A 25,054-nucleotide genomic window follows, 5' to 3' on the forward strand; every position below is an offset into this window, starting at 1 on the left:
AAAATAAAAGCCAGATTAGCCTTTCTTTACCGTAATAAAGCCTCTTTCACTCACGCAACCAAATGCATTTTAGTCAAATTGACTTTACTTCCAATTCTTGACTATGGCGACATCATTTATAAAATGGCAACAAGCTCAGCCCTTAAAAAACTAGACACTCTCTACCATTCAGCCATACGCTTTGCCACAAAAGCCCCTTTCCACACCCACCACTGTGATCTCTATAAATTGGTGGGCTGGCCCTCCCTTCACACTCGGCGACTCCATCATTGGTTTCTTTTTATTTACAAGTCAGTCTTGCACAAGACACCTTTCTATCTCTCATCTCTTCTCCACTTCGCTCACAGCACTTATCACACCAGGTCATCCGAATTTATTAAGCTCATCATTCCCAAAACCGCCACTGTTTTCGGCCGTAACACCTTCCACTTTGCTGCTGCAAATGACTGGAACACACTGCAGAACACTCTCAAACTTCCATCTCTGATATCTGTTTCTCTGTTTAGACAGAGACTTCAACAGATTATTGTCGACACTTGTTCCTGCTGATGATGCTGACTCTCACTTATGCTTATCTTTTCATATAGATCTGTCCCATATACTGAGACCTACTCCCTTCCCCCTTTCATTTTTATATATTTGTATTTGCTCTGCGTTGTTAGGTGCATTTTTTGTATTGTTGTATTGTGGTTCTTGTGTATGCACAGTTGTATGTTTGTATGTATGTACGTTATTTATTCCTGCTGGGGCCTCTTGGCCAGGTCATGTTTGCAAATGAGAACTAGTTCTCAAACATTTTTTACCTGGTTAAATAAAGGTTAAATACAAAAATAAAATAAAAGCAGGTAACCCGCATCAGGTGTGGCAAGAACTAAAACAGGACCAGGACGAGAATCGCTGCTCTACATTCCCCCTGGTGGTGAGGTGAGCGGTTGTTTGCCTCGACGTTCGAGAGGCAGAAAGACGGAAAACGGCCACTGGTAGAGAGAGGTAGATTAAGAGATGAGAGAGAGAGACGGCTTTAGTCATGACTGTCCCATAAAATGAGGATATATGAAGACAGGCCTCTGAAAGCCTCTGTGTGTGTGTGTATGTGCATGACTTTGTAACGACCTTAATGGTTGTAGTAATTGTATCGTGTGTCATGGCGGTGGCTTCAGGGGTGTGTGTGCGCATAAAAGGGGTTTATTTATGTGTGTGTGTGTGGATCCAAACACACATAATGACCACATGTGGCCGCTGCGACGCTCCGAGTGTGTTTGGGATGCGGCCCAACATACAGCAGAGGTAAAAAAAAAAAAAGCAGGTGGATGTGACGTTAACAACCGTAAAACGTGGATTTTATGTTCCAGGTTGTTGGAAATGTTTGGCTCTGAATCCTTAAAACTGCAGATTAATGTCTATTTCTGATCATTTGAGGGTCTGGTGGGCTTGTCCTGCAGCAGGAACCGGGTCTGGTCCCAGAACCGGTGCGGTGTAACCACAGACTGTGTGAGTGTGACGCAACGCGCTGCTGCTGCGCTGCAGTGAAGGGTTGGGGTTAAAAACCGTTCTAGTTCCACCACTCTGCTCGGTGAGCAAGTGGAAGCAGTTTAAATACCGGCTAAATCCCTGCCGAAATTTGAGCTTTTCTGGTGGAAAAGCAGCTCCTGCAGATGCATCTCCCTGTTCAGATTTTAGCTCCGAGCCAGTTTCCATCCACAGCCCCTAAAACACTCAGAAATGTTTGTTTTTGTATTTACAGCATGTAGAGAAACAAATGTTTTATGTTTTATTAGTTTTTGTTGTTTGTAAAACGAGATCCCGCAGAAGATACCAACATACAGATCACCGTAAAGAACTCTGCGTAGGAAATACAGTAAAATAGTGGAGAAAATGTCATTTAAAACAAGGAAAGATTAGTAACAGTAGTTATAAAAGTAAGCATGAGTTTACCCTGTTTAAGCCCCGCCCACCATACATCCCTCATTCTCCCCAAAAAAAATTCCAGTCTGGGCATTTTTCCTTTTGTCCTGGTCAATAGAAACGTGATGAAATAAAAGCCGACATGTCTGTTCTTGCTTTCTGTTACTGTGTTAATGTCCATGCTGTTTGTTCCTTGACCCGTGGTGCCATCAGCTGATGGGCTTAGCCGTGTACAACAGCATCGCTCTGGACATCCACTTCCCTCTCTGCTGCTACAGGTGGGTTGGACTCCTTCCTCCAACCCTCTCGGCCTCTCAGTTTTGCTTTATAGACACGAGTCCTCTTGAGACTGAAGATTTATTATTATTATTAATATTAGCATAGTTATTAGTATTGTTTTTATTTATTTGAAAAGAGATTTTGCTGCTCTTGTATTCATGCTGGACCGGAGAGGACCGGCACGGTTGGCTTTAACAGCGATTCTGTCATTTACTCTGTTATTCAACGAAAGATTTATTAGTAATAAAACTGTGCATTGCAGTCATTACCGGTGAGGGGTATTGAGAGATGCTGCTGGGCCGCGTGGCGGCTGCATCGCAGCAGACCTGGAAGCTGAGTTACAGGAAAATCTAACGTTTCCACCCTGCTGCAGAGTTGCTCTTCCAAATGCAGACTTTTCATGTTATTTGCTTTTTCTCTCCTCACAGGAAGCTCCTGACTCCACCTACTGCACCATGTGACCAAAATGCCCTTGTTGGCATGACATCCGCCACCTTGGACGACCTGCAGCAGGTCATGCCAGTAAGTGTGCCCGCCTCCTCTTTTAGTTTCCTCTACAGCCGTGTTGAGGCTAAAATCAGGCTCAGCTGCAGAAGTCCTAAACCTCTCTTCATGTGTCCATGTTTCTATGTAAACAGGAAGTAGGTGCAGCAAGTATTTCTGGGCCAAATCTCATTCTTAACACTGCAGTTCTGCTGCCTGCCACTAGATGGAGCCAGGTTTTCAGTTTATTTCCTAACAGACAGCGACGTATCGTTATTCTCTAAACAGTGGAAGCTTTGAGAGAAATGCCATCTGAGGTAGTTCTCTCTTTTTTCAACACATGAATTCCTACAAACACAGAAATGATGAATAAATCTGTGTTTTTTGTTCTGATTTAATGATTATGGATATAACATGTCCAGTGAACACGAGAGCTTTTTCTGTTGGCTTGTGTCTGCCTGCCTCTGGAATCTGCTCCCTCTCCACTTGGATTCAAAGCCTTTAAACTAAGACCAGGCTGAGTATGTCGCCCGGCTTCAATCCAGCAGGAATCTTTCAGGGCATTTTGTCCAAGACTAGTTTCCTTCATGAGGAAGACTGGAAATACAAAGCTGGATGATCAGCTGGTTACAGGAGTCAGAGGTGACTTTGAGCCGGACACCGAACTCCAGTTTTTATCTGCAGGAGAAAAACAGGTGGCCGAGTTATCTGCTCCTCAAGCTGTGTCACATCCAAAACCTTCCTGAAGGTCACAACACACAGTGGGGGAGCTATAACCGGCCCTGTAGTTGTGTAACAGGAGGAAATCCGATATGAAGCTGCACTTTGTCACCAGCAAAAGTCCTGATTTAGTTCTTTAGTAACTCTGAAATCCATAAAATAAAATAGTTGGAATTGGATGAAGTTTTGATCTGCAGGTTAAGTAACGTGCTAAACTCACAAGTTCAGGCCTGACCTGATGCTGCAGATGCATCCTCGCTGGTTCTGTCTGGAGAACACCAGTAAAACATCTGTTTCTACCTTCAACTGTAACCGGGGTCTGTTTGCAGGATCTGGCTCACGGTTTAGGGGAGCTGCTGAGCTACGAGGGGAATGTGGAGGAGGACTTCTACCTCACCTTCCAGGTAAAAATCCAGAAGAGCTGTGCACACGTCAAACTCTGCAGGCGTGCTCCAGAGATGTCAGGATGTAAGTCACGAACTCGTATGGTAACCCTCGCCGTGGCCGGTGGGTCCGACCGGCCCGTGGGACATGCATGTTAACATTACATTGTTATTATCATCATTAATGTCATTACTATGTAATAACTATGATTACTATGTAAACGGAGACACACAGCTACACATAGAGTCAGATTTCTTCTGTCACGTGCACCGTGCCCTGTAAACAAACAAACTCTCCTCCTGCTTTAATCCCAAACTTCTCACATCGGATTTGGAGGCTTAAAGCAAAGATTCTGCCTGTTGTTCTCGACTTTGCATGTCAGGAACATTCCTGGCGCACTGGGCATGTTTGGTATCAAAAATGAGTTTTATTTCATACTTATCACTTTTAAATCTTATAATTATGACTTTCTGTCTCATGATGACTTTTTATTTCATTATTATGACTTTTTATCTGATAATTACGAGATACGAGACGAGAACAGGCCTGCATACAAACCTGACGTACCGTTATTATCAGAACTCTGGTTGTAAATGGTCAATCAGAACCATTTATAAACTGGTTTTAGTGTCTGTGTTGCTGCGTCATCTTAAATCTGAAATGCCATCAAACGTTGATCCCAGAGGGTCCAAGCATCCTCCACCATTCTGCATCTCTTTTCTACGCTATAAAAATACTAAAACATATCAAGGAATTAAAAACAAAGTTGAAGAGACACAAACATGGCGCCACCTAGTGGCAACCCGGGTAACAGACATGGTGTTCATGTCGGGCAAGCGCTCGCCTTCATGGCAGATTAAAAATCAAAGATGATTTCAGTCTTGTTCTCTGGACAGAGACATGAAAACCTGCCATGTTTGCTCTTTTTAGGTTTATATGTTTGGTTTCACCCTCCTAGAAATGTGGTTTGCTTGTGTTCTGAAGAGGGAACCAAGAAAAGAAAAGCTTTTAAAAGTCTTGCTGCAGCCATTATTCCCAGCAGAGCTCAGCCAGTCCCTCCAGTAAATGGTCTTCTTATGCTCCGCCCCTTATGAGGCCGCCTGCCCTTTACGACCATAAACTGAGCCAAAGTCACCCTCCAGTTATGTAACAGGAGATTACTCGGCTCAGTGATGCTGTCTCCTCGCAGTTAAACAGTGGCGTTGGATGCATGCCAGTCATCTTTGTTCTTTAAATGAATCTTTAGGACGACGATGCGTTTTCTGCACAGATGCGCTGCAGGCTGAAAAGTCCACATCCTGCTCACTGATTATCATCCACGACTGCAGGAATGTTCACCGCCCTCTTTCTCTTTGCTAAAATAAACGCACAGATCTGTGTGCTCTGAGTTTAACATGGAGACATTAGCTTGCAGCCCCTGTCTGAAGCCCCCCGTTCTTCACATTCCTGTTGCATGACATCAGCATTTTCTATGAGCCACATGAAGTGGTTTATGCTGCCGTGGGGGTTCTACATGGAGCGCATGTGGGAAGGCAGATTATGAAAAAGGCTGGTGGAGGTGTTATTTTTAACCATGGTGAGAGCTCCAGGCTGATCCCACTCACACCTCTGTGGCACAGATTCCACCGACATGCACCACACTGACTCTGTGTCATGTCTTCAGCTCTGACTTTCATGGCCTCTCCATCCAGCCCTATTTTCCTGATATTTTGTCAGAAAAACTGGAAACGGGCAGTAATTTAATTAAATGTGTGAAATATGAATGGAAATTCAGTTCATGAAGCAAAACCATGGAACAATGAATAAATATGGTCTTAGCAAGCTTGAATAATGTCCTTTATCCTTCGTTGCTTCACTACTTTTCCCACCTCTTATAAATCTCAGCCACGTTCCTGGACTTACCGGTAAAACTGCAGACACTCAGCTGCCACAGCATTATGTCATAGTTGCAGTGACTTATACCCTGACATGCAGAGGATGAGGCAGACAAGCCCAAAAATAAGCTAATAGAAGCAGAGGTTTAGCATCAGCACAGACTTGTAAAGAGCAGCTTCAATGAAATGTTTCCAACTTGTCAATGTTTGGGCCCCTTAGTACCAACGTGGCCTGGTTTAACCAGCACAGCCTACCTGAGTATTGTTGCTGACCATGTCCATCCCTTTATGACCACAGTGGAGCATCTTCTGATGCTACTTCCAGCAGGATAATGCACCATGTCACAAAGCTCAGATCATCTCCAGCTGCTTTCTAGAACATGACGATGAGTTCACTGGACTCCAACGGCCTCCACAGCCACCAGATCTCAGTCCAGTAGAGCAGCTTTGGGATGTGGTGGAACGGGACATTCTCATCATGGATGCAGCCGACAAACCTGCAGCAACTGTGTGATGCTGTCATGTCAATATGGAGAAAACCTCTGAGGAAGGTTTCCATCACCTGCTTCATCTATCACACCAGGATTAAAAAGGTCCGACCCGGTACTAGAAGGTGGTCCTGATGAAGAGGACGACCCGGTACTAGAAGAAGGACCTGATGAAGAGGACGACCCGGTACTAGAAGGTGGTTCTGATGAAGAGGACGACCCGGTACTAGAAGGTGGACCTGATGAAGAGGACGACCTGGTACTAGAAGGTGGACCCGATGAAGAGGACGACCCGGTGCTAGAAGGTGGTCCCGATGAAGAGGACGACCCGGTACTAGAAGATGGTCCTGATGAAGAGGACGACCCGGTACTAGAAGGTGGACCCGATGAAGAGGACGACCCGGTACTAGAAGATGGTCCTGATGAAGAGGACGACCCGGTACTAGAAGGTGGACCCGATGAAGAGGACGACCCGGTACTAGAAGAAGGACCTGATGAAGAGGAGGACTCGGTACTAGAAGGCTGTCCTGATGAAGAGGACGATCCGGTACTAGAAGGCGGTCCTGATGAAGAGGACGACCCGGTACTAGAAGGCGGTCCTGATGAAGAGGACGACCCGGTACTAGAAGAAGGACCTGATGAAGAGGAGGACTCGGTACTAGAAGGCTGTCCTGATGAAGAGGACGATCCGGTACTAGAAGGCGGTCCTGATGAAGAGGACGATCCGGTACTAGAAGGCGGTCCTGATGAAGAGGACGACCCGGTACTAGAAGGCGGTCCTGATGAAGAGGACGACCCGGTACTAGAAGAAGGACCTGATGAAGAGGAGGACTCGGTACTAGAAAGTGGTCCTGATGAAGAGGATGATCCGGTACCAGAAGGCAGTCCTGATGAAGAGGACGACCCGGTACTAGAAGAAGGACCTGATGAAGAGGAGGACTCGGTACTAGAAGGCTGTCCTGATGAAGAGGACGACCCGGTACTAGAAGGCGGTCCTGATGAAGAGGACGACCCGGTACTAGAAGGTGGACCCGATGAAGAGGAGGACTCGGTACTAGAAGGTGGTCCTGATGAAGAGGACGACCCCGTACTAGAAGGTGGTCCTGATGAAGAGGAGGACTCGGTACTAGAAGGCTGTCCTGATGAAGAGGACGACCCGGTACTAGAAGGCGGTCCTGATGAAGAGGACGACCCGGTACTAGAAGAAGAACCTGATGAAGAGGAGGACTCGGTACTAGAAGGTGGTCCTGATGAAGAGGACGATCCGGTACCAGAAGGCGGTCCTGATGAAGAGGACGACCCGGTACTAGAAGGTGGACCTGATGAAGAGGACGACCCGGTACTAGAAGGTGGTCCTGATGAAGAGGACGACTCGGTACTAGAAGGTGGACCTGATGAAGAGGATGACCCGGTACTAGAAGGTGGACCTGATGAAGAGGACGACCCCGTACTAGAAGGTGGTCCTGATGAAGAGGACGACCCGGTACTAGAAGGTGGTCCTGATGAAGAGGACGACCCGGTACTAGAAGGTGGACCTGATGAAGAGGACGACCCGGTACTAGAAGAAGGACCTGATGAAGAGGAGGACTCGGTACTAGAAGGCTGTCCTGATGAAGAGGACGACCCGGTACTAGAAGGCGGTCCTGATGAAGAGGACGACCCGGTACTAGAAGAAGGACCTGATGAAGAGGAGGACTCGGTACTAGAAGGCTGTCCTGATGAAGAGGACGACCCGGTGCTAGAAGGCGGTCCTGATGAAGAGGACGACCCGGTACTAGAAGAAGGACCTGATGAAGAGGAGGACTCGGTACTAGAAGGTGGTCCTGATGAAGAGGACGACCCGGTACTAGAAGGTGGTCCTGATGAAGAGGACGACCCGGTACTAGAAGAAGGACCTGATGAAGAGGAGGACTCGGTACTAGAAGGTGGTCCTGATGAAGAGGACGATCAGATACCAGAAGGCTGTCCTGATGAAGAGGACGACCCGGTACTAGAAGGTGGTCCTGATGAAGAGGACGACTTGGTACTAGAAGGTGGACCTGATGAAGAGGACGACCCGGTACTAGAAGGTGGTCCTGATGAAGAGGACGACTCGGTACTAGAAGGCGGTCCTGATGAAGAGGACGACCCCGTACTAGAAGAAGGACCTGATGAAGAGGACGACCCGATACTAGAAGGCGGTCCTGATGAAGAGGACGACTCGGTACTAGAAGGTGGACCTGATGAAGAGGATGACTCGGTATTAGAAGGTGGACCTGATGAAGAGGACGACCCGGTACTAGAAGGTGGACCTGATGAAGAGGACGACCCGGTACTAGAAGGCGGTCCTGATGAAGACGACGACCCGGTACTAGAAGAAGGACCTGATGAAGAGGACAACCCGGTACTAGACGAAGAGGACGACCCGGTACTAGAAGGTGGTCCTGACGAAGAGGACGACCCGGTACTAGAAGGTGGACCTGACGAAGAGGACGACCCGGTACTAGAAGGTGGACCTGACGAAGAGGACGACTCTGTACTAGAAGGTGGACCTGACGAAGAGGACGACCCGGTACTAGAAGGTGGACCTGACGAAGAGGACGACTCTGTACTAGAAGGTGGACCTGACGAAGAGGACGACCCGGTACTAGAAGGTGGACCTGACGAAGAGGACGACCCGGTACTAGAAGGTGGTCCTGACGAAGAGGACGACCCGGTACTAGAAGGTGGACCTGACGAAGAGGACGACCCGGTACTAGAAGGTGGACCTGACGAAGAGGACGACCCGGTACTAGAAGGCGGTCCTGATGAAGACGACGACCCGGTACTAGAAGAAGGACCTGATGAAGAGGACGACCCGGTACTAGAAGGTGGTCCTGATGAAGAGGACGACTCGGTACTAGAAGGTGGACCTGACGAAGAGGACGACCCGGTACTAGAAGGTGGACCTGACGAAGAGGACGACCCGGTACTAGAAGGTGGACCTGACGAAGAGGACGACTCTGTACTAGAAGGTGGACCTGACGAAGAGGACGACCCGGTACTAGAAGGTGGTCCTGACGAAGAGGACGACCCGGTACTAGAAGGTGGTCCTGATGAAGAGGACGACTCGGTACTAGAAGGTGGACCTGACGAAGAGGACGACCCGGTACTAGAAGGTGGACCTGATGAAGAGGACGACCCGGTACTAGAAGGTGGTCCTGATGAAGAGGACGACCCGATACTAGAAGGTGGACCCGATGAAGAGGACGACCCGGTACTAGAAGGTGGACCCGATGAAGAGGACGACCCGGTACTAGAAGGTGGTCCCGATGAAGAGGACGACCCGGTACTAGAAGGTGGTCCCGATGAAGAGGACGGCCCGGTACTAGAAGGTGGTCCTGATGAAGAGGACCACCCGGTACTAGAAGGAGAACCTGGTAACGTGGACACAGTGTATGTTGGATCAAATCCAGAGAAAGAAGCAGGACTGAGTGTGTTTACGTTTGCATGAACAGGAGAAAACCATCACAGAGCTAATTCTAGCTAATCTGCTTGATAAGAGCAGCTAATAAGAGATTATTTCCATTACCAGCTGGTTAACGAGTGTCTGGAGGTGGTTAAAGTGACTGATAACAGAGGTATAAATAGATCTGCTGATTCATGAGTCAGGAATCAAGTGTCCAGCTGTGGACGCCCTGGCAGCAGGAAGTCACTGATAAATCCTTCCTGATGTAGAAACACCACGTCTGCTGTGGTCCCCCTGCAGGTAGACGCTCCGGTAGTGAGACCCATCTTTGGCTGGATAAGGTTAGCAGCTCATCAGCCTGCAGGTAGAGCTTGGAGTACGTACGGAATACGTTCAGTTTCTTCCCTTTTATTTGGACTTGAACTATGGTGGATCCCAGACCATCATTTTACCAACTTTTAAAATTTTCTGTCTGTTACTGCGCCACACCTTCACAAACCCTGATGCATTAAAGACTTACACCCGGGCTTTTTCTTCTCAGTGAGTTAATGTTGATCCACAGGAGTAACAGCTGTCCTAAAGCAGCACGGTTTACCTGTGCAGATAAAATCTTTAGCTCTGTAATTATTGTGGTTAGTTGTGTGGAGACGAGCCTCAGCCGAGACACTGACCACCATGTCCGGTTAGACCGGACCCAAGGAAACCGCCACAAAAACAAACTAAAGCTCTTTAGTTAGTCTGAGTTAATCAGTGAGGCAGAACTGTGGGGACACCAGGCTGTTTGTAATCCTTCAGGTCAAAACTCAACAGGTGAGTTGGAAAAACCAGTTTCTGACACAAAGAGCTCGGAGAGCCAAGCTGGTGAGTTTGATGGGATTCTGTTGTTGCACTACTGGAATCAGGCTGCTCGTCATTCTGTAATGAGGAAACTTGGACTAACTTGGGACTGTGGAACTACATCCAGACTTCTGCGTTGTGTAGTCCTTGTACTTTGCGTTCATGGCAGAGATGCATTCACTGACTATATTTTGTGTGTTGCAGGTGTCCCAGGAGGAGATGGGCATTGTCAAATCCTACAGCCTGAAGCCTGGAGGAGACAAAATCCCTGTCACCAAGCAGAACAGGAAGGGTGGGTCTCAGCAAAGTGTCAGATTTCAGCTTCAAATAGCCTCGCAGTCCCCCACAGGAGCCAGCCTGCTTCTGCTGAGAACTCAACATGTCATCTTCTTGTGTTTTAAATATCTGCTTCTAAAACATAGCCCTACTCGGAGAGTTGTTGTAGCTTCTGTAGTTTTAAGTAAGATGAAGCGCAGCAGCTTCCAGACGTCAACGGTCTTCCTACCAGAGCCAAGCATGAGCTGCAGTTTGCTGTTTCCTACATGTGTAGCTAAACACGGCAATGGAAACGTGCCGGGCGATGTGCACCACCACCCAACCCAAACATTCATACACCCACACTGGAGGCAAGGAGGTGAGGTGACGTGATTCCAACCCCCACCTTCTGGTCATTGGACGAGCTGCTCTCTGACTCTCTAACAGAAGCTAACGGGATTAGCTGCTGTGTTAGCGCATCACCTTCGTACGTCGCAGCAGATTGCATGCTACTTCTGTTGACATGGCCGCCATATTGATTGTGATCTCTTGTGAAATACATTACAGACATATTTGATCTTATTTCATCTCAGCTGGACTAATTAGCAGAACCAAATATTCCGGGGGGAGACGGACATCCCTCCTTCCACCCCGTGTGTAAATAAGTGATGCTTTCCTGGTGCAGCGAGGTGAAGTTATCAGCTAGTTAACAGTTTACCATCAGCAGCACTGTCATTTAGGCAGAACTGCTCTGAACTTTAACTGTAAAATCACAGCTGGATAAGATCCATAAACAGCTTTATTTTTTAGAGCTCATTTTCCATCCAGCAGCTCTTGTTGGTTCCAGCTCTGTACCAGCTTCCCGGATCCAAGGCTGGAGGGTTAATGGGTAAAAATGAGTCATGGAATGGAGAAAATGATTGTTTTCTGTTTCCACAGAGTATGTCCAGCTCTATGTGGACTTCCTGCTGAATAAATCCATTTCTAAGCAGTTTGCCGCCTTCTACCACGGCTTCCACAGTGTGTGCGCCTCTGACGCCCTCATGGTGAGTCTGTGCAGCAGATCCTTCACCTTCTGTTTATGCAATTAATAGGTTTCTCAAATAAACTGAGGTCATATAAGAGAACAGATAAAATAATGAAAAAGATTTTTGTCTTTGTAATACTTCATATTGAAGGTGTTTCCAGTTTGTTTCAAAGGCTTTCGCCATATTTTAGCAGCACTTTTAACAAGTTGTTAACAGTCTTTGAAGCTATTACACATGGAACAGCCATGATGTAACATCCTTGTTTCTTGCCTGCAGCATTGTGTCATCGTTGAAGCTAAAGCCGAAGTGGTTTAGGTCATACTTCCCTGTGGAGTCCCTCAGGGCGGCGTTCTCGGCCCGGCATAGTTTCTCTTAAATACTCCCTTCAGAGTCCCACACAGCCTTTCTCGTTCTATTGTTACGTCAGTTATTTTCTAACTGACTTAAACTGGAGGGATAATAACCTTTGAAGCATGCTTAGGAGGACGAATGTTGACATGACAACCAATAGTCAGCCAATAGTTGTAAAAATCATAAAAGCAGGTGTTTTAACAGCTTTAACTCGTGTATTGATTGGAATAAATTGAACTGATAAAAGTACTAAACTGCGGTTCAGGTGTAGCTAAAAAGCTGTTTCTGTCAGGGGTCAGGTAAAAACCAGACCCCTCTTTCCTGTCCTCTCCACCCCCGAGGTTTTCCTTCCTGGTTCTGATGGAGTTTTGTTCCCTGGTCCTGGTTCTGGCTCTGAAGGAGGGTTCTCTTCCTGGTTTCAGTTCCTGGTAACCTAATCAGCTTACCATCAGACAGCGAGGCTGCTAGTTTGTTAAACCAGAGTTGTCTCATGAGAATTCAACTGAATTCTCCGGGTTTTAACCAAGTTCATGGTGAGTTGTGAATTTTCTGCTGAGTCACAACTGAGACGTGAGACATCTGTTGGACTATAGACCGAAATATTCAGATCTGAAAAGTAAAACACCAACTGGTCAGATGATCCATTTTAAAGAAAAAAACACTGTGCTGACATGTTGTGGCAGGCCCACCGTGACACTCAAAGAGGTTAGAAGGTCAGCAGCTATTTAAAGAACATGGTCATGGTCCTACAAAGAAAGAAGAACTTTACCCTGCTCACAGCTGACCTGTGTTTGATACTGCTTATCTTTATTTATTCACTTTTTACTTTGCAATGTAGAATGACTTTAAAGATTTTTATAAGGAAAACCTCCATCAGGACCAGAACCAGGAAAGAAAACCTCCATCGGGACCAGAACCAGGAAAGAAATCCTCCATTGGGACCAGAACCAGGAAAGAAATCCTCCATCAGCACCAGAACCAGGAAGGAAAACCTCCATCAGGACCATAAACCAAAAAGTAAAACCTCCATCAGAACCAGAACCAGGAAGGAAAACCTCCATCAGAACCAGAACCAGGAAGGACAGCCATCTTCCTGGACCAGTTGGGGGTGTAGAGAACAGAAAAGAGAACCAGCAGCCGAACTCATTTTTACGCTGCTGTTACTAAAGCGTCTTTTCTCTTTTAAGTAAAGACAAAGTCGGAGGTTTACCTTCAACTCTTCACAGTGGGATCATGTTGTGACAGGACTGATCCTCCTTTCAGCCCTCCATCAGGACCATAAACCAGGAAGGAAAACCTCCATCAGAAGCAGGAAGGAAAACCTCAATCAGGACCCTGGCTGCAGCATTTCAGCTGGAGACTTTTCAGAACAATAATCAGGAAGTACGGTCGTCCAATGTGGAAGGAACAGAAGCATGGACCAGTTTTCCTACATCATCCTTAGACAGGAAGATCCTCATTCTAGGAGTATTAATATTAGTATTAGTATTAGTGTTAGTATTAATATTAGTATTAGTATTAAGTGGAAGACGGTGGTCCTAGAAACTTGTTTTATATGTGAGCCAAAGGACAGATCCTGGTCCAGAATAAGTCCATCCTTGCTGTAGTACTGGAAGCCATCCATTCCATAACTAGACAGAATCTTCCTGAGTTTTTCAGGTCCAAAGACAACACCCTCAGTCTGTCTGAGTTTAGAGGGAGAAAATTCAGAGTCATCCAGGTCTTCATTAAGACATCTTTCTAATCTAACACACTGGTTGGTTTCATCAGGCTTCATGGAGGCGTAAATCTGAGCATCATCCACACAGATATGTGACTGGTTAGCTCAGCTGGCAGAGCGGCAGTCTACCATGTGGGTGACCAGAGACCAGAGTCCAACTCCCGCGGGTTGAATGTTAATACCTTCCAGTTGGGTCCTTAGACACGACCCTGAACGCTGCTGCCTGACGCTGAAAGTCACTTTGGATAAAAACGTCATAAACAATGAAAGTTTACCATGCTGTCCAATGCTTTTACCTCAGGGAAGCATGTATAACGTAAAGAGTACAGAACCCTGAGCAACTCCATGAATTACTCAGGTGTGTGAGGAAGACTCGTCATTTGCATTAACTAACTGAAATCTATCAGATAAATATGAATGAAACCAGCCTGATCCAACATGTTCAGGCCTCTGTAAAGAATTATATGTAGGTCAGCTCTGGGGAGGGATGGAGCCAAAGGCCCTCAAAGGACAAATTATTGATCCAACTTTATATTTATCCATTTCTGGTTAATATCATCTTGTTTGAGGCTTTTATTTTGAATATATTGTAATATATAAATCTGATTTATTAAAGTTTAGATACATCTAACACATACTTTCTGAATGGTTCCACTGTGACATGGAAGTGCTAAAATTTCACTTGTGACCTCTGACCCTTTGGTCCTGACTCGCTCTGTTCGTGGCTTTTTATGCCGGGAGGGGTCCCACCTCTGCTCTGCTTCCAGCACAGCAAACGCTGCCGTCCGTCTGCAGATAAGATGCAGAGTTTGACTCCTTCTGTATCAGCTGAGCGCCTGAATGTGGGTCAGAAGGAACATGTCGATTCCACCGGGAACGCTGGGACAACCAGTCTCAGCAGGGCTGATAAAAACCAACTTGCTTGTTTTGTTTCTGCTCTTATGTCACATTTTTAAGGAAAAGAACTATTTATTTTCTCTGTTAGACATTAATGGACAGAAAGAATCTTTTTGAGCCACATCAGCTTGGAAGTGCTGAACAGCAGCAGTAAAAGTTGCTCTTTCGTTCCCTGTGTTATAAAAAGGAAAGCTGTAATGTGACTTTCACGGACGGAAGTAAAACCAAGTCTCATCGGACTCTATCTTTTTCTTTTTATCAAACATTCATTTATTCCTGATCTAAGTTTCCCATAATTCCCTGCTTCTGGGGCTTTTAAAATCACTCACCTTAATATTAATCTTTGTTTTTTTCCACAATTTTCCAAGTAAACCCACAGTCTGAAGGCCCTCCTGTCATGGGAGAGGATTAAATTCAGGAGGCAGAAGACCTAAAAAGAATGAACTAATAACTAAAAACCGTGAGAGGAACTGGGTATAAAACGGGTGGTGATGGAAACTGAAAGCAGGCGAGGAGCAATTAAACAGGAAGGAAGGCGAGTTAAAATCCAGAGCTCCGTCTGGATTAAAGGAGAAAAGATTTCACACGGATGAGCTGTTTGCAGACTTTCCAGCTTTGGGAAGATGATGTGTTGGACGCAGATGACAGACTCCATCAGTCCTGCATGTTGGCTGGAAACATGAAACGGTGAGATATGTTGTATCCGGCAGTGAAGAGATGGGTGAGATCTGGAAGAGCAGAAGATGCCGTTATTTAGCTTGAAGAGTCGACTGGAAAACTCCAGGCCAGCAGAAGCAGCCGAGATCCTGATGGAGACGCTGGAGAAATCCCAGTATCAGCTGCTGTGTGCCTCACGTCTTCTGCCTCCGCTCGCTGTAGTTTCAAACATCACAAAAGAAAACGAAACCAAAACATAGCGAACTGCAGTGAGTGACAGAAATTTATCCTCAACAACGGAAACAAAAGCCATGATTAACCTTTCCAGACATTTCCTTTAAATCCGAGCCAGAGGTCAGAACCGACGCCTTTCACTGTTTGTATCTTCCTATTTTAAAACAGTCCAATAATAAGAAGAATTTTCCCTTCTGGGTGTGTTCAGTAGATCATCTCTGATCTAAGTTGAGTTGTAAATGGTTTCGAACTCTGTGGATTGAAAGTGACAGGCTGGTTTTTACATCTATAGTCCAGGTAAACCATATTTACCTTCCCTCACCTGAAACAACCGCCCGGATACCGGTCTTTCTGCTAAACTACTGGTCATGAATTAATAATGAGGTGGTTGCTTGTCTGACCTCGGCGTTGATCACAGTCAGCTGTTGTCTGAATGATGTGCTCTGGACCAGTTTTCCCTCATGTTGTAGGTGAGTAATGAAACTTGCTTGAGGAGCTTTTAGGCTCTGTGGATTATGTGTGTTTTTGGTTGTTTCAGTTCCTCTGTTATTTACCGGAGTGTTTGCTGCAGAGGGATGCAGGGAGTGTTGCTCAGGTGTTGGTTCGTTGTGTTTGGCACGTTTCATTGTGCAGCCTGCTTCTGCCTCTTGGTCCTTCAGTCACGTCCTCACGGTGTGACGTCTCAGGATGTGATGAGACAGGCTCGAGTTCAGTTTCTAGGTGTGTCCGCGTGTGTGTGGCAGCATTTCTGACTCTTAAATCATCATGTTGTCAGACAGCAACATCAAGACAAAATGGATTCTTCCTTCTTTAAAAGTTTGTTTTTTTCCAGAAACCTTTCAGACTTTTTCCTTTTCTATAACTTTAATTTGGACTAAACTGGACAAATGAGCTCAATATTATCTGTGATCAGCTGGCGATGAGTCAACTTCCTGTTTCTCCTCCTCCTTTACTGTATGTTGCGCCATCAAAGCAACGGAAGTGACGGTTGCAGCGTTTCAGGGGAAGTTTTACTTGCTGATGTTGCAGCCATTCAGCTCAGAGGTCACCAGCCCTCTCAACCTGCAGCTTAGGATAAATCACAGTCTGGACAGAAAGTCCGACTTTGCCCCACTGAGTTTGCATTTTGCCGTTTTTTTAATCTTTTACATATATTATCTTTTACCTGATGTGACACTGTTGTAGGCCTCTTCATTTTCTACAAGAACCCACATTTTCCCAATAATATTCAATAATCATATTTAAGCTTTGAATTTCCTCCTCAGACTTACGGCCCTACTTCTGATATTAGATTTTTTTTTTTGACCATTATCTCTCAGCAGCAGCCCTACTTAGCTGTGGGGTCCCACAAGGATCTATTTTAGGTCTGCTCCCGTTTTCATTCTGCATGTTCCCGCTGGCGTCTATATTTAAGAATCTGGATGTTTCCCTCCACTGCTTTGCACATAATGTGCAGATGTCTGTTCCTTTAAAATCCAAAGGTGATTCTAGAGCAGTGTTTCTCCAATAAAGGTACACACACCCTTTTGGGCTACCTGGAGATACTCCAGGGGTGCAGGAGAAAATAAAAAATGTGGGAGAGTGTGTTCCATCTTTTCCATCTTTCTGACTTAATAGCCGTGACTTCAGTTTGTATGATGAGGTGAGTCGGTTCAGGTGGTCAGTGAAAATGTACATTAAAAAAAACTGGAAAAGTTACTCAGATCATCATGTGGAATACTGGATTTTTCACTCCCAGATTAAGTGTTTGCTGCTTTTATAGATTAAGGCTGATCTGGAAGTCCAGTCCCACTGACACATAGTCTGACAGGAAGCAGAGTCTGGGGTAGCTGGTGCTGGCTCTCCTATCTCTCGGGCTGAGGTCGCTGAGGTGGTTAAAAAACTCCTCGGTGGCAGGGCCCCGGGGGTGGATGAGGTCCGCCCAGAGTTCCTTAAGGCTCTGGATGCTGTAGGGCTGTGTTGGCTGACACACCTCTGAAGCATCGCGTGGACATCGGGGACAGTTCCCCTGGACTGGCAGACTGGGGTGGTGGTCCCCCTCTTCAAAAAGGGGGACCGGAGGGTGTGCTCCAACTACAGGGGGATCACACTGCTCAGCCTCCCCGGTAAGGTCTATTCAGGGTTGCTGGAGAGGAGGGTCCGTCGGATAGTCGAACCTCGGATTGAGGAGGAGCAGTGTGGTTTTTGTCCCGGTCGTGGAACAGTGGACCAGCTCTACACCCTCTTCAGGGTCTTTGAGGGGGCATGGGAGTTTGCCCAACCAATCTACATGTGCTTTGTGGACTTGAAGAAGGCGTTCGACCGTGTCCCCCAGGGACTCCTGTGGGGGTACTCCGGGAGTATGGAGTGCCGGACCCGCTTGTACGATCTGTCCGGTGCCTGTACGACCGGTGTCAGAGCTTGGTCCACATCGCCGGCAGTAAATCAGAATCATTTCCGGTGAGGGTTGGACTCCGCCAAGGCTGTCCTCTGTCACCGATTCTGTTCATAACTTCATAAGCTATGTGTTAAAAATAAACCTGTTCTACTTCCTCTCTCTGGATTATTAATGGTGGCAATGTGTCGTCCACACTGCTGTTAAGCCACGCAGGCAGAGATGTTCAGGGTAGGATGACGGCTCAGGACGCAGCCCTGTGGGGAACCAGTGCAGATGGAAATAACATGAGGATGGAGAGCTGAGCCTTACTGCTTGCTGCCTGTTTGTTAGCAACTGTAATACCCTCATGCAGATGTTATAGTCCAAACCAAAATGAAACGGTTTGTCAGCTTCTGAGGTATCGTGGTGCTATAAGCGGAGCTGCAATCAATGAAAAGTATTCTTGCATTTGGTTCCTCTAGATGAGTAAGTACTAGGTGAAGTAATGCTGCCACAGCGCCGTCAGTGGATCTAATGCTGCTGTGATGCTGATCTGCCAGAGAAGAGATGCTTGTCATTTGTTCTAAGACCACTGACTCCTTCTGTCTGAGGGACATACGCCATCATGGCTGAGTTCTAGATGCTTCGCTTGTATTGAGTGTTTCTCTCTCGTTTCTGTAGCTGCTGCGTCCAGAGGAGGTGGAAATGTTGGTGTGTGGGAGTCCAGAGCTCGACATGAGTGCGCTGCAGAAAGCTGCTCAGTATGAAGGATACAGCAAGACGGACAGCACCGTCCGGTAAGATGCCTCCACTTCCTGCGAAGCTCCGCTCAGACCCACCTGCCGGCTATAGAGGCTCCGCTTCAGAGGAATCCGGTTGTTTGTTGGAGGGATAAAATCCCACTGGAACAAAGTCAGAGTTCAAACCTTTTAATCAACTGCTAACTGGTCATTAAAATGTCAGCGATTCAATTCAGCTTTATTTATACAGAATCTGTTCACAACAAAGTCGTCTCACAGTACCTTTACAGGCACAGTTAAATTCATCAAAGTCCAGTTATAATCTAATTAAAACAACCAGAACCAGGAAGGAAAACCTCCATCAGGACCAGAACCAGGAAGGGAAATCTCCATCAGGACCAGAACCAGGAAGGAAAACCTCCATCAGGACCAGAACCAGGAAGGAAAACCTCCATCAGGACCATAAACCAAAAAGTAAAACCTCCATCAGAACCAGAACCAGGAAGGAAAACCTCCATCAGAACCAGAACCAGGAAGGACAGCCATCTTCCTGGACCAGTTGGGGGTGTAGAGAACAGAAAAGAGAACCAGCAGCCGAACTCATTTTTACGCTGCTGTTACTAAAGCGTCTTTTCTCTTTTAAGTAAAGACAAAGTCGGAGGTTTACCTTCAACTCTTCACAGTGGGATCATGTTGTGACAGGACTGATCCTCCTTTCAGCCCTCGGAGAGGAAAACGAGCCGACACTTGCCAACCACAGATAATGATAGCTGCTGGCCTCATATACAACATCAATACCGTCTGTTTGCCTGTAAGCTTTCTGTGTTTCAGGCCACGATTGATCCGTTCAGTCCATCCATCCTGAAGAATAACTAGTTCCATCTAAAGCCACTACATGCCTGTAGAGCTCCTCTGAGAAGAAAGGCTATAAATATTCCTACCACATTGGTCCACAGGTTGCTGTAACCTGCACCAGCAAAGGAAGGACACACCACCATGGAGAGATTTAGTCTGCGTGACCCTGAGACTCAGCTACAGATGGTAAAACTCATTCTGCTGGTCTGAGGCTGGTAGCTGCACTTTCAGTCGCCACACGAGACATTACAGCCGGTTAATGTGACTTCTTGATCTGTTCCCACTCCTGAAGCCAGAGCACCAAGTTGCTGTGTTTCCATTCATCAGTAATAACCAAGACTACTGCAGAGCCTTCTGACTCGGGACTGGATGCTGTTTAACCCTTAAAACCCCAGGTCATATTTTCCTGATTTATATCCGCCTGTTTTCTTTCTTTATCAGAACCAGCCTGGAACCCGAATCCCTTCAATCCCAGTCAGCATCAGACATGATGTTTCTCAGCTGTCAGAGAATAAAATGATGTAAAATGAATGTATGAATAGATTTAGCAGCATAAAGGTCGACCAGAAGAAGAAAGCAGAATTTATTACTAACAGAACTTTGTAGAAATAACACACAGATCAACAGTGACCAAACCTTTTCTCATCTCATCGTTCATTTCATCTTCATGTCCAGGTCTAAATAGAGGTCTCTTAGCAACATAGTAGTGATGGTGATGTTTTTATGGTGAAATGTGATAAATAATGCTGTTATCATGGATCATGGTGGATTTACCAGATAGAGTCTCTGAATAAAACTACATTTAGTGGCTGGATTGTAAACCTCCTGGATGGATAGAAACCTGAAAAACCTCCGTAGATCACCTGAAGGGCAGCTATCCATCACAGTTTATCCCACAGCTATAAGCAGTATCACTCGGGGGTGTCATAAGGGTGTTTTGGTTTCTGTAAAACAGGCTTTCAGGTGGTTTTCAGGTGCCATCTCTGTGTTCCAGGTGTTTCTGGGATGTGGTCTTGGCATTCCCTCTGGAGCTGCAGAAGAAGCTCCTCCACTTTGCCACAGGAAGTGACCGCGTTCCCGTCGGTGGAATGGCCGACCTCAACTTCAAAATCTCAAAGATTGATGTCCCGACTGACTGGTAGGTTCCAAAAGGTGGTTTAAGACCAGACCTCAGGGCAGTGCTTTAGTCAGAAAATCTGTGGGCCCAGTTTTCCTCTTTTATCCGTCTCCAACAGTTCCAGATTCCTTAAAAACTTCATGTGGCGTCATTCACCCTTCTATGTTATCCAGGAAAGATTTAATCTCTGGACCGGCTCCTGGTATCTGGAACAGTGCTGAGCAGAATAGCTGACATGCGACCAGGGAAAGAAACAAACCAGAGAAGAAGAGGATGAAGAAGGGAACAAATAAGCAGAAGAAGAATGAAGACGAGGTCAACAACTGAAGAAATTATGCGAGCTTTTAAAGAAAGACTGTATGCGTGTTTAGGGCGTGTTGGGCAGTTGGAAACGTCATAGCAACGCGTTACCGCTGCTAACCGGTGTCTGAAACTGACGTCGGCTTGCAGGAGTGAATTCTGGACTTAGCACCGCCTCCTAGTGGAGGAACTGACTCAACAACCATGGCAACAAAAAACAAGCATGGAAGTATGAAGACGGCAACACATGACAGCGTTTGAAACGGACGCCGCTGTTTACGACAGAAATGGGCCTTTAGTCCAGTTCAGGGTCGCGGGGAAACTGGAGCTTGTCCCAGCAATTAGCCGGCAAGAGGCAGGTTCACCTGGACAGGTCGCCAGTTTATCACAGGATACACTGAAATATGTTCCTTTAAACTTGGAAAACAATCCTCGGCTAACTACAGTTAACCTCATTTCCTCTGTTAGATGATGGAACGATCACGTGAAGAAGATGCAAAAACATCAAGACCTGCAGAGTCAATGTAGATTTCTGAGGTTTCTGCCAGTCTGAACAACTCAGAAGATAGTGTAGAATTTTTCACACACACACACACACACACACACACACACACACACACACACACACACACACACACACACACACACACACACAGAGCTAACAATGCCTCTATAGGGGGAAAATCCATCCACACTCATGTCTTTGTGAGCAGTACAACCGTCCACTCACTGCCGCGCCCCCCACACATGTATGAACTCTGGGGGGGGCAGTGGAGCATGTTGCTGATTGTGGCCATTGTGTCAGACCTATAGTAGATGATTGGTCAGTATAAGCAGCCTTGAACTGGTTGACCTTCATGACGCTACGTTAACCCCTCCCCCGCCATGTTTTCCTTCTCCTTCCTGTCTCCACATTCGGATCACATTCCTGAAACTGTCCCTAATCCTGATCCCAGACCCAGAAAGTCCATTAAACTGAAGATTTCTGGAATAACAACGTCAGGATCAGAGATGAATAATTAAAGCAATCTTTCTCACACACAGCAGCTCTCCTCTGTTTACACTGCTGTGCAACACACACACATTTATGTGCACACACACACACAGTACTGATAATAATTCAACAACACTTCAGTCTCACATGAACCACAGAATCCACACACACTCTTTTCCTCATGAGAAGCTGAAGCCACCTTCTGACCGTCACACCCCCTCACACATGCAGGAGCTCCGCTGTCATTGGCTCACACATGAACTCGTATCAGGGTCAGTATGTTGTGGTAATGCAGCATCCTGGGATGGGGGGATGGGCTGGAAGCTGTTGTGTTAAATCTATAGGAGCTCTATTGGTCAGATTATGTAGCCTTGAACTCACCAACCCTAAACGTCCACGTCCCTCCCCCATGTTTTCCTGCTCCATCTCCTTCCTCTTCCCACTTTCAGATCCCTCCGCGTTCTTCTCACTGAGTGTTTCCAAAAACATTTCCATCTCATTGGCTGGATAAGATTTAATCATCATCGTCATAACCAAAGAATTTTAATGTCAATTTTATTTCTATTGCACTTTAAAAACAAAACAAAACACAGAAACCATCGATCAGTAAAATAAATCCAACAACATGAACCAATAAGAGTGACTAAAAAGAAGTTCAATCAACATAAAATCCTGATGGACTCAAACTGAAGTCAGATTAAAAAGATCCGCTTTCAGAGGCCTGAACTATTAAGTTCCGGGTTATTCCAGAGTCTGGTCTGGAAGGGGGGATGGAGGACAGGTCTGGTCTGGAAGGGGGGACGGAGGACAGGTCTGGTCTGGAAGGGGGGACGGAGGACAGGTCTGGTCTGGAAGGGGGGACGGAGGACAGGTCTGGTCTGGAAGGGGGGACAGAGGACAGCCTGAGGTGGAAACTTACAGGACGATCAGGAGTAATTAAACTGATAGAAATGTTGAAATATTTGTTTGTCATCATTTAGTTTTTTACGTCTTTCAGTTAATCTCCAGATCAGGTGATTCTTCATCTTGCTGCTCGTCCTGCACCGATTTGACCTCTGAAACTTTCTGTGACTCAGCATGAAAGAGGAGAAGTGGGATCGTTTGATATGAACATGTTGATATGCAGCATGTGAACCAATAGAAAGCATGGAAACAGCCCAGCTGATCTGTCACCGTGACCACAGTGATGACTGTCCTAATTTTACACCAGTAACTGTCTCTTTCCTTGTCTTCATGTCTCTGTTTGTCTCCGCAGGCTTCCGATCTCTCACACCTGCTTCAATCAGATCTGTCTGCCTCCATATCGAACCAGGAAGGAGCTCAAACACAAGCTCACCATCGCCATCTCCAACGCCGAAGGCTTTGGTCTGGAATGAGGAGCAATGCTAGCTCAGCGCCTGTACGAGCACCTCCCAGACCTCTGGCTGTGGATCAGACGCTCAGCACGCCAGTCTGAAAGTTTATTATTCTAACCAAGCGGAACTCATCAGTTTTAACTCTTTTTTTATCTGCAGCAGATAAAATGGGAGCTTTGGATTTAATTTGCACGAAGACCCTGAGTAAAGATGACTAAAGAAATTCTCTTAATTTAGACGAGTGCAGCACTGTGCAAAAGCTTCATGCAGGTTCTCCAAAATGTTACAGTACTCTGGAAAAGTCTAGAAGACAGCCGTTAAATCAGCAGGATTTACTGAAACACCTGACAATATAGATCCAAATCCAGTTTCTGAGTCAGAACCCGAGTCAGTCCAGTTGTAAGGATCTTAAAGTAAGTTCATCCCAGTCTGAACCCTCTTAGAGAAGCTTTCCCTCATTTCTTTACATCTCCAGGATCCTTGAAGGACTTTCCAGACTTTCTCTGGATGTTTCTGCCTTTTGTTCCGTTATCTGTCCAGATGATTCCACACTGCTTCACCCCTTCACCAGACCCACCAAGGTCTGGTTCCTGGGGGTGATCCTTTCCTAGACCTGCCAGGTCCGGATTCTGGGGAGGGTCCGTCCCTTCACCAGACCCGCCAAGGTCCGGTTCCTGGGGATGGTCTGTCCTCCATCAGACTTGTTTCCACTGATGTTCAGTCCATTTCGTGTGTCATGGAGACCATTTCTGATGAGGCTTGAGAATGAGGACTGGACCAGGTCTCTGGACCAGGACTTTTACACAGTACACCAACATTTTCTTCATTTTCAAACCAGATGATAAAAAACACTCAACAGTATTTTTTAGGTATTCTCACTTTGCTTTCCGAGCTGGACATTCGGACACTCTGACAAAATGACGTGACCCCTATATAGAGCACTATGTAGGGCGTAGGGTGCACATTCGGACACATCCAATGTTTCCATGTTCCCATGGTTCCATGTTTCCGTTCCATCTTTCCATAGTTCCATGTTCCCATGTTTCCATAGTTCCATGTTCCCATGTTTCCATAGTTCCATGTTTCCACAGTTCCATTCCATGTTTCCATAGTTCCATTATTCCATGTTCCCATGTTTCCATGGTTCCATGTTTCCATAGTTCCATGTTTCCATTTTCCATGGTTCCATGGTTCCATGTTTCCATAGTTCCATTATTCCATGTTCCCATGTTTCCATGGTTCCATGTTTCCATAGTTCCATGTTTCCATTTTCCATGGTTCCATGTTTCCACAGTTCCATGTTCCCATATTCCATTTTCCCATGTTTCCATGGTTCCATGTTTCCATGTTCCATGTTTCCATGTTCCCATGTTTCCATGGTTCCATGTTTCCACAGTTCCCTGTTTCCATATTCCATGATTCCATGTTTCCATGGTTCCATGTTTCCATTTTCCATGGTTCCATGTTTCCATGTTTCCATGGTTCCATGTTTCCATTTTCCATGGTTCCATGTTTCCATGTTTCCATGTTCCATGATTCCATGTTTCCATGGTTCCATGTTTCCATGTTTCCACAGTTCCATGTTTCCATATTCCATGATTCCATGTTCCCATGTTTCCATGGTTCCATGTTTCCATTCCATGTTTCCATAGTACCATGTTCCCATGTTTCCATAGTTCCATGTTTCCATAGTTCCATTCCATGTTTCCATAGTTCCATTATTCCATGTTCCCATGTTTCCATGGTTCCATGTTTCCATAGTTCCATTATTCCATGTTCCCATGTTCCCATGTTTCCA

At 46.1% G+C, this 25,054-nt stretch overlaps 1 protein-coding gene across 1 annotated transcript in view; it reads left to right on the forward strand.

Annotated features, from left to right (window-relative positions):
- hectd2 (HECT domain containing 2) overlaps window positions 1-24,345 on the forward strand; it is a 72,537-nt gene extending 48,192 nt beyond the window's left edge. The window contains exons 15-22 of the mRNA XM_042009904.1: window positions 2,119-2,183; window positions 2,613-2,706; window positions 3,717-3,791; window positions 10,602-10,689; window positions 11,592-11,698; window positions 18,577-18,692; window positions 20,485-20,628; window positions 23,157-24,345. Coding sequence (XP_041865838.1) covers window positions 2,119-2,183; window positions 2,613-2,706; window positions 3,717-3,791; window positions 10,602-10,689; window positions 11,592-11,698; window positions 18,577-18,692; window positions 20,485-20,628; window positions 23,157-23,277 — 810 coding nt within the window. The 3' untranslated portion in view covers window positions 23,278-24,345. The remainder of the gene's footprint in view (window positions 1-2,118; window positions 2,184-2,612; window positions 2,707-3,716; window positions 3,792-10,601; window positions 10,690-11,591; window positions 11,699-18,576; window positions 18,693-20,484; window positions 20,629-23,156) is intronic.
- Window positions 24,346-25,054: the final 709 nt, after the last annotated feature.

This window comes from Melanotaenia boesemani, chromosome 16 (assembly GCF_017639745.1).
Source record: "Melanotaenia boesemani isolate fMelBoe1 chromosome 16, fMelBoe1.pri, whole genome shotgun sequence".
NCBI classification, from domain to species: Eukaryota; Metazoa; Chordata; class Actinopteri; order Atheriniformes; family Melanotaeniidae; genus Melanotaenia; species Melanotaenia boesemani.